This window comes from Pelmatolapia mariae, linkage group LG6 (assembly GCF_036321145.2).
Source record: "Pelmatolapia mariae isolate MD_Pm_ZW linkage group LG6, Pm_UMD_F_2, whole genome shotgun sequence".
Classification (NCBI taxonomy): Eukaryota; Metazoa; Chordata; class Actinopteri; order Cichliformes; family Cichlidae; genus Pelmatolapia; species Pelmatolapia mariae.
In genome coordinates this window covers 44,043,541-44,052,501 of record NC_086232.1, presented here as the reverse complement: position 1 = coordinate 44,052,501, position 8,961 = coordinate 44,043,541, and the positions used below count along the sequence as shown (strand labels likewise).

Here is an 8,961-nt window from a genome sequence, read left to right as displayed (position 1 = left end):
TTATGATTTGGCTGATATCGCTCCAACATGTTTGTTCACAGTCTGAGGCTTTAATTTTGGACTCTTTGAAACTGTGATTAAACTCAGGAGTTAAAATGTTTATCTTTATATTCACCTTAATTCATTTAATTACTTTTTTTAAATGAAATCCTATTTACAGTAGCGGTTTTTGATACGGGCGACACGGGCGGTTGCCCGGGGCGGCATCACGGACATCGGCAAAAAAAAAGGTTGCTCGTACTCATGATGCCCCGACATCATGCCAGCGCATATTGGGAATGGCATAGGCACCGATCGGTTTTCTATCGCCCATTTGCTGGGAGTAAGGGCGCCCTCCGTTTGCGAGGTGCGCCTGCTGCTTGCGGCACAGGGAGGAGAGGGCGGGGCGGCGGGGGATTCTCTGGCTGGCTGGAGCAGCGTCTAATAACCAACTCGCAAAATAAAACAAAATAAAAACAAACCAACAAACACGAAAACAGCAGACATCATGATACAGACTTATAATTTCCAAGTGAGCGCGAGAGCCCTCGGTGCGCCTGCTCGCTGCTGAAGTCAAAGTAAACTTTATTGTCATCTCCGCTACATACAGTCCAGTATAGAGAGAGACGAGACGACGAGGCTCCAGTTACAGCAGAGCAAGTAAACAAACAATAAATATCAGAAGAGTAAGAAAATAAATATACACTTTAGGACCAGGGGTAAAGGGATCAATAACAATTTATAATGTATAATTTACAGTTTGATGATTTAAAGTCTCACACAACCCGTCGAAAGGGGAGGGGCCGGCTGCTTCCAAATAGAGAACATTTCATTCATAATGTTGTAAATCCAAGCCCATTATGTGTTCATGATTTGAATCCTGGGTTGTGTGAAATCCCAGAAATAAACCCGAGACAAAGTGAATCTGTGAACTAAGGTGTAGGTCTGTTAGGTTATGTTGTGGTGATCCTCGGGTTAGGGGATGGGTGTTCATACTGGAGTGCAAAATTAAAACCAAGATGGACAAGAAAAGTCCAAAGCCATCAGGTGCTCAGTTTAGAAAAAAGAGAAAAGAAGAGGAGGAGAAACGAGCAAAAGATGCAGGTAAGCAGACGTGTCATTGGATAATGGACAAGAATATTCCAGAGTAGAAAAGAGCGTGTGTGAAAAGGGTGAAACTATTGCAGGGTTTACAGTGGGTTAGATGGAGGAGCTGTACAGGGAGATGGACACAGGCAGGAATGATTTCCTGTGTCGGTCAGTGGTGCATTATGGGTAATCTCAGTCTCTCACTGAGCGTGCTCCTGTGAGTAGCCAACATGTCATGGATGGGAGGTATTATCCATGGTTGTCCTTGTCTTGGACAACATCCGCCTCTCAGACACCACCCTATCGGAGTCCAGCTCCATCCCCACAACATTACTGGCCTTGTGGATCAGTTTATTTAGTCTGTTGACGTCTGTGACCCTCAACCTGCTGCCCCAGCATGCAACAGCAAAGAGGATAGCACTGACCACAACAGAGATACAACAAGATAACATTAATTAGTAGGGATAGTGAAAACTTCTGTTTACGTTTGTTAGTCACTTGATGATTTACGATGGCTGTTTGTTGCATGCTTCGCCATACACAAACAGAAGCAGACCCCGAGGGTGGAGGATCCATCAGTGCTGCTGGAACAAACCTCCACCCTCCTCTGCTGTGACTCACAGCTGCTCCATGTGTTGGTGGGTTTTATGCAGAGTCTAAATTCAGATTCATCACAGAGAGCAGCACAGCAGGGGATGATGCACTAATTCTTCCTCTGGGGGATCCGAGGAGGAGCAGAGCTGCAGCTGCAGACGAAAACACACGAGTCTATCTGACTCTGATTTAATGAAGATGTACGGCTCCTGTGCCTGTCTGAGAGAGGGGCCTCTGCGCCTGAAGGGCCCGGCACTGGTGTGCGGTGGTGTTGGAGTAATAAAGGCTGTGAAACGTGCAGTGATGTGGTGGTTCATCTCACCTCTGCTGCTTTAGAGCTGATTCAGAAACATGAGTGTCACTTTATCTCTCATTTCCAGACGTCTGGTTTCAGAGCTGTTCGAGGCAGGAATGAAGAAAAAACTAACTGCAGGGTCAAATTTCAACGTGTTATTATATCATATAACCCCAAAATAAAAGATACATCTATAAGAGTCTAAAGTCACTCTTTCATGTTTTTACTTTAGTAAGGAATAAAATGTAGTGTTAATTCAAATATACGTATAACTCTGCCACTCAAATTAAAATCTGAATATTTAAAAAAGTTTTAAAATACTAATTAAGCCTATCTATGTAAAAATGTAAAAAATTAAAAAACAAAACAAACATAAAATAAAAGTAAACACCGCAAGGATCAGTTTCCGCATAGCACTGTTGCTCTTGAACGCACCACCGCAGGGAACTCTGGGAAGGAGAAAAGATGGCGGGACGTTCAAAAGCTCGGCGGAGCGTCCGAATTTACAGCCTGAGAAAGTGAAGCTCAAAGAGCCATCCGGCAACACGAACCGTGGCTGCCCCGGCTCTCACCCGGAGCTCGGGCGCTGACCATGAGCGGAGGCCGGCCGAAGCTCGGCCCTTTGGTCGCTGTGATGGGCACCCCGCTGGAGGAGCAACAGGCGGCTAAACCGAGAGCAAACCGCCTGAGCAGGAGCTCCAGACAGAGGCTGGGATCTGAGCAGGACTCCCCGAGGAGCCAGCGGGCAGGTGAGCAGCACCTTTCTGTGCCTTTAGTGTCGGTTTAGCTCCTCGAAGCCGTTTTCTGTGACCGAACAACCGCTCTCCTGTTTGGACAGCGCGACACGCCAAACTACATTCAAATATCTGCAGATTTAAGGTTTCCTGAAACATTTCACTAAAAATCGTTTTCTGATTCGTGACAAAACGTGTGTACAGCCCGGAGAGCTCACACTCTGCAGTTCGGCTAGGAACAAGTTCCTCAGTCTGCAGCTGTGTGGCTAAAAACCAAACTAATATAGTTGTTAGTTAACCAACCTCTGCCTAAACATTTGCGTTAGATATGGTTATTATATTAATGTATCTAAAAACACATTAAAAGCTTTGTCTGCAGGCACGCACAGTGAAACTCCACCATCACACTAACAGACAGCTAACGGTCCCCTCACAGTGTCAGTATCCATCACTGCCCCTTGGACCAGATTAACAGACACTACTTTAAACTTCAAATGTGAGACGTTTACAAAGCTGACAGAAATGATTTTCATCCTTTGGTCCAGAGTTTAAAACCCCCACCAGAATCCCCAGGTTCAGACATACAGGAAGCGTCTGCGGTGAGTCTCCGCACAACGACTCTGACTTTCAGCAGGACATCATCTGGGACGCCACCTCCCCTTCGCCAAACAGACGCGGTAACGTGGAGTCAAATTTGCTGCTCTTGTCTGTGTTTAATGCACTTTGTTCCACGCTGGAGGCGTGTGCGCACCTGCCTGTGATTCTGTCGTTGTCTGCAGGTAAAAGAGGAAAAACGCGCCCAGCCGGAGCCGTGAGCATCTCGGAGATCGTCAGCAGGATTGCTCCGAAGGTCAGAAACCCCAAAAACAAACACACCAGCCACGGGTCGCAGCAAAAAGCATCTTGCTGTTAAAGCTAACGATCGACTGTACTGACTTTGCAGCACGGCAGACCCGAGGACGCGGACCCGACGTTACAGCAGTGGATCGGAGACAGCGCCTCCATCCCCTGCACGCCAGACGTTCAGCCGCCCAAACCCAAGAAGAAGTCCCCAAGGTGGGTTCAGCTCAGGAGGCTGGCGGGAACGAGCCTCAGACAGCACGCTCCACACCGCCGATGTAGACTCGGTGTGCCAAAAGAGAATTACATCTGTTTTTATTCTTTACTGAAAGTAGAAAATCAAAGAGAGACACGAGACAAAATGAAAGAGAAAGGTAATGAGAGAAAAAATAAAAATAAGTTAATTTAAGGTTTGTAATAATACAAAAAGATGGCACAGCCCCTCTGCAGGCTTCCTTAAGTTGGCCAGTCAAAAGAAGGGTTTGGGAAGGGCCTTAAAGAGACAGGAGCTAAACGAGCCGGTTTCAGACAAAGGAGGATTATTTTGAACGGTGGTTCATGCAAAGCTTCTCCAGATTGGGATAAAAACACAAAGCAGGAAGTGTTAAAATGATTTGGCTGCAGGTAAGAAGGTGTGACTGTGAACTGGATCACAACACACAACCAAACAGGAAACGGCGCTTTGCTAACACTGCAGCTGTTTCTGCGTCGTCGATCACGCTCATGGCCCGAGACCAGTGCACACGGCCGCTACAAACGGAGCCATGCTCGCATCAGATTAGATTATTGATCATTAACCTCACAAATACTGCGACAGGCTTAGTGTTATTTACAGAGGTCCTCGATAACAGCGGAGCTTCAGCTGCACAGGTGTGAGGAGCTCTGACGTTGGTCTGACAGGAACACGTCCATCTTCAGCAGTACTCGGTCCATCACAGCACATTTACTGCATGTGAGTCTGGTTCCGACTCTCGGTGAGCTTACGTTTCATTCTGTTGCAGACCGAACGCCGTCGACGACCTGCTGAAGCTTGCCAAGCAGTTTGACTTCAACATGTTTCGTCAGGATGAGGAGGAGGCGGAGGACATGCACCAGCAGAGCCTGGAGCTCCTGTCCGAGGACATCCTGGATTTCGAGAACGGCGTTGAGATTGAAATTTCTCCCTCGCTTCCTGGAAGCCATCTGCCTGCTGCGAGCGTTGTGGCGGGGACGGGCGTGCAGCTTCTTCCATCTCAACACATGGACGACGATCTGGATTTCCTCTTCGATGGGCCGACTCAGTACGTGAGCGGGAACCTGAGCCAGGCCTCCTCAGCTCAGTCACAGGTCAAACCTCCCAGAGAGGCTTCTGGGAAACCGTCCGTCTCGTCACGTGGCCCCACTTCAGCCGTTTCCACGCCGCACGGCAACGGCACGTCAGCCCGCAACGACTTCGAGGACGACTGGGGAGACGACGACCTGCTAAACGACTCTTTGGTGTTAGAGATGACTCAAAATCCTCTGAAGTTCGCTTCTCCGAAGCTCTGCTCGACTCAGAAACCTGCCGGCCAAGCGAGATATCAGAGGGAAGCTCCGGCTGCTGCCGGCGTCGCCGTCGGGCTCGGCCAATCTGCCGCACCCAAAGTGGAAAAGGAAAACGTCAGGCCGAGAGCGACGTTCCTCCTGGAGCCTAATCCTGCTTTCTCTGTGGACAGGATCCAGAACGCACACCGACAGGTGGGCTACAGCTCGAATTCCGCCGGTAGAGACGCTGTGCAGAGCGGGTCTTCATCCCGGCGTGCCCGGCAGACCTGTCGGTCCAACTCGGTGAAGCCGGATCTGCAGAAACCACCGTCTGACCAAAAACGGACTTCTGCCGGGGTCTGCCGGTCTGCGACATCACAGAACACAAACGCTCCAAACTTCCCACAGAAAGCTGGAGTTTCCTCCCACAGCGCGCCGCCCGCTGACGCCGACTTCCTGGATGACGACCTGGACGCTTTCTTCCTGTCAGAGCCGGTCTGGGACGACCTGGCGGACGATGAGCTGCTGTGTGAAATGTGTGAGGACCTGGAGAGCCAGATCCAGGGTGTGGCTGAAAAACAGGCTCCTCTGATTGGTCAGATTCCTAACCAGAGCAGAGCTCTGTGGCCGACCGGCAGAACCGGACGGGACGACAGGATTCGGCAGCCGGCAGCTCCTCCCCCCACAGGTACGGGCAAAGCAGCCGGCAGCTCATTGGCCGGTGGTTCTGCCTCCAGCGCCACTGTAAAGGTGAACGAGACTCTCAGGTTCACAGGAAAAAAAATGGCGTCAGGATCCACGGTCGAGTCGGCCTGTCTGCAGGGGAGCAGGCGGGTGCAGTGGGCCGCCGCGCTGCAGAGAGCGCCGCAGCAACACGCCATCAAAGACCAATTCACCTTCAAGAGGCCGACTGACCCAGTGTCCACGGCGACCGATGACGGTAAGAGCACAATCAGTCGCGGTGAAGTGAGCTGCGTGTTTGTGAACCGCTTCTGTGGTTTCGGTGCTGTTTGCGTGACTCTGACCGATTTCTCGCTTTCTGCAGTTCGGGGGAAATGTTCGGCCGCGGAGATCGAGCGGAAGAAGCAGCAGGCGATGGAGAGGAGACGGCAGCGACTGCAGGCCGCTCAGAACCTCCGGGATGTGACGTGACCGACCCGCGGGGCTGAACGGTGGGTTGCCTCTCCGAGGATGAAAGCTGGCGGACACGTGGGCACCAGCTGCTGCGCTCTGATTGGTCCGCCGAGGGTGACTGATGGTCTCTGTGTTGGTGTGTAGCTGACGTCACTGCCGTGTGTTTTTAATTGTTTCTGTATTTTTGGTTCACAGTAAAATATCTGATGAACTTTGGCGTCCTCTCTGTAAAACTAAAGGTTTAAAAAGGATGTAGGTTATCTGCACGCCAGGGCGTGAGGCTCGCGCTGCACCACAGCGCTGCCAGGCTTCTCTCGCTCGCCGTGTTTTTACCTGCACAGGAAAACATGGTGTGGACGATCGTTATCACAGACCCGGAGAGAAGATTCCACCTGCAGTGAAAACTGAAACCATCCGGCTCGAAGTCGGACTCACACCTGTAAACGCACCAGTGTGAGCAGGTGATGCTCAGGTGGAGGCCCGAGGCTCAGCTTCCTCCTCCACCTCTCTGAATGCTAACAGACGGATGAACAGCCAGCAGCAGATGTATGAAACAGCAGGAAGTGAGACGCGAGGGGAAGTAATCCCCACAGACTGTCTGGGGTCGGGATAACGAGGCCCGGGAAGCCGACCGGCTCACAGAGAGTCTCCAAATGCCGGGAGTTTAGTTCCCTCCACTTCAGCTTTTAACATTTGTTCACATTTTATTGAAAAATTTTTCCTTCGCAGACGGACTGACGTGTACGCGCTGCAGGTTTGACCTGCAGGTTAAACTGGAGTCTATTTTTAATGTTCCTGTTTGTGTGTGAACTCTGGTCTGTTCTCAGCTTCATATTCAGATCTAAATCTGTACAAGTGCAAAATAATAAAAATAACAAAATAAATTGAAATGAGCAAAGCTGCTGTTCTTTTAAAGACGAATGAAACGCATCACTGTGATAAATGTTTCAGAATAATATCAATGAACTGAATCACTGATCGATTAATCGATTATAATTATGAAGTAATTAAACACTTCATGGGTAGTTTGTAGAACCTTCGTGGACCCTGGTGGATTTTTAATATGATTAGAAGTTATTAATGCATTCAGTGAAATTAAAAGCTTTTATTTTGGTGAGCGCTGCAGTCACCAGAATAAACTTCCTCCTGCTGAGCCCGGCTGAAACGTTGGAGTCGCTCCGTGCAGTGGTTTAGCTCGTGTCTGACTCTGGGAAATGATGAGCAAGCGTGACGTGAAGCGGGACGAAGCTCCTCCAGGTTTCCTGTTTGTGAGCATTACATTTCCTTTTCCGACAGCTGGGAGCGCAGCCCACCTCCTCCTCTCCCAGCATCCACCTCTGTCACTCCAACCCTTCGCTACATCCATGAACCTCCCCTGAGCTCTTCCTCCTCTTCAGTCTGCAGCTCCATCACACAGCAGGCCTCACCTCCATCTTTAAACCGTCCCGTTTACTCTTGCTGTTCTCCTTCTGTCACACTTGTCTCCGCCTGCTCCACCCTCTCTCTGGATGGACTCACAGGTATTTAAACTCCACCACCTTCACCACCTCTGCTCTCCCACCTGTCTCTCTCTCATTAACGTATTCGGTCTCTCCAGGCTCTCCTCCACCTCCTCAGAGCCTGTGTGGGGTTTCTGTGTTATTGTGGGGTCTTTACAGTAAGGTGCACCGTCAGGTGACGGCTGTGAATCAAAGTGAACTGAAAGCCTGCTGATGGTAATTTCAGGGCCAGGTGATGTTTGGTGGTGTTGGAGGTGGTGTGAGCCCGCTGATGTTGTGCTACCTGCTGGTAGTATGGGACGGTACCTGCACAGGTAGTCCAGCTCCTCCAGAGTGGAACGTCACAGGAGGGTCTGAGAGGGTGGAGGAGAGGAACCCAGCAGCAGGGCCGGTCTCTGCTCTGCAGGAGGAGGATGATCGAGTGCTCCCATGATGCTTTTGAGCCTCTGCAGACATCAGTAATAACAAGTTTTGCAAGAAGCGAGATAAGGATGGGGACAAGCAGAATGAAAAGACGTTTGTCTCACAACAAGAAGCCGTCTCGTATTGTGTGTCCTGATTTCCTCTCCGTGAAGCACTCGATTGTACTGGTTTCACAGGGAGTACCAGTAGGATTACAGGTGATGTCATCCGCAGGTCAGCTGTCCCGGGCGGTCGGCTCGGGCTCGTCGGGTCTCTTCATTACCAGTGTGGCAGCTGTCTGATGGAGCTGATACTGTCCAGCAGGTAAGCTGAGCCTCGTTATCAGCAGACAGGTGTGTAACTGTAGTCGTGCAAATCGCAGGCTCACAGACCTGTAATCTGCCTCGCTGCAGTCACATGACCTCTGCTCTCACTACTCTCTGTAAGGGGAGCTGACCACAGGCTGTGCTGAACACATACAAAGTTTAATTATAAAGTCTTTCCATATGAAAAGTGTCCGGCTGTGTCAGCGCGCTCTGTTGACACTGTGCAGGTAGAACGGCTCGTCTGTGGTCGTCTTCGGCCTGCTCGTTGGACAGAGCTGGTTTTATCTGCTGATGGCTGGATCTGCACACAGTGATCAGTCTGATGATCCCTACCAGGAAGAGCTCTCCCTTAAAGACTTCGGGGCAGACGTAGTAACACTGGGAGCAAACTGCAGAGATATCTGGTCTGGGATACCCCACTCCCTCCAGGAGGAGCGGGAAAAGCTGTCGTTTCGCACTTTGGTGTTTCCCAAAGTTTAGTGTGGATGCAGAGCTGCCACGTGATGCTCCGGACTCCTACAACGACATACAGCGGATCCTCTTCCCGCTGCAGCCGACACAGCCCT

At 50.4% G+C, this 8,961-nt stretch overlaps 1 protein-coding gene across 3 annotated transcripts; it reads left to right on the top strand.

Annotated features, from left to right (window-relative positions):
• Positions 1–2,421: 2,421 nt before the first annotated feature.
• On the top strand, positions 2,422–7,026 carry etaa1a (ETAA1 activator of ATR kinase a). Of its 3 annotated transcripts, none has more exons than XM_063477089.1 (6): positions 2,422–2,706; positions 3,237–3,368; positions 3,471–3,541; positions 3,635–3,747; positions 4,533–5,974; positions 6,080–7,026. In XM_063477089.1, the coding sequence occupies exons 1-6, from the start codon at positions 2,550–2,552 to the stop codon at positions 6,184–6,186; spliced, it is 2,022 nt and encodes a 673-aa protein (XP_063333159.1). In that variant the 5' UTR covers positions 2,422–2,549; the 3' UTR covers positions 6,187–7,026. The 3 variants fall into 3 exon arrangements, with proteins under 3 accessions (XP_063333159.1, XP_063333158.1, XP_063333157.1); XM_063477088.1 differs by having other exon boundaries at positions 3,237–3,541; positions 6,080–6,206; positions 6,364–7,026; XM_063477087.1 differs by having other exon boundaries at positions 3,237–3,541.
• Positions 7,027–8,961: the final 1,935 nt, after the last annotated feature.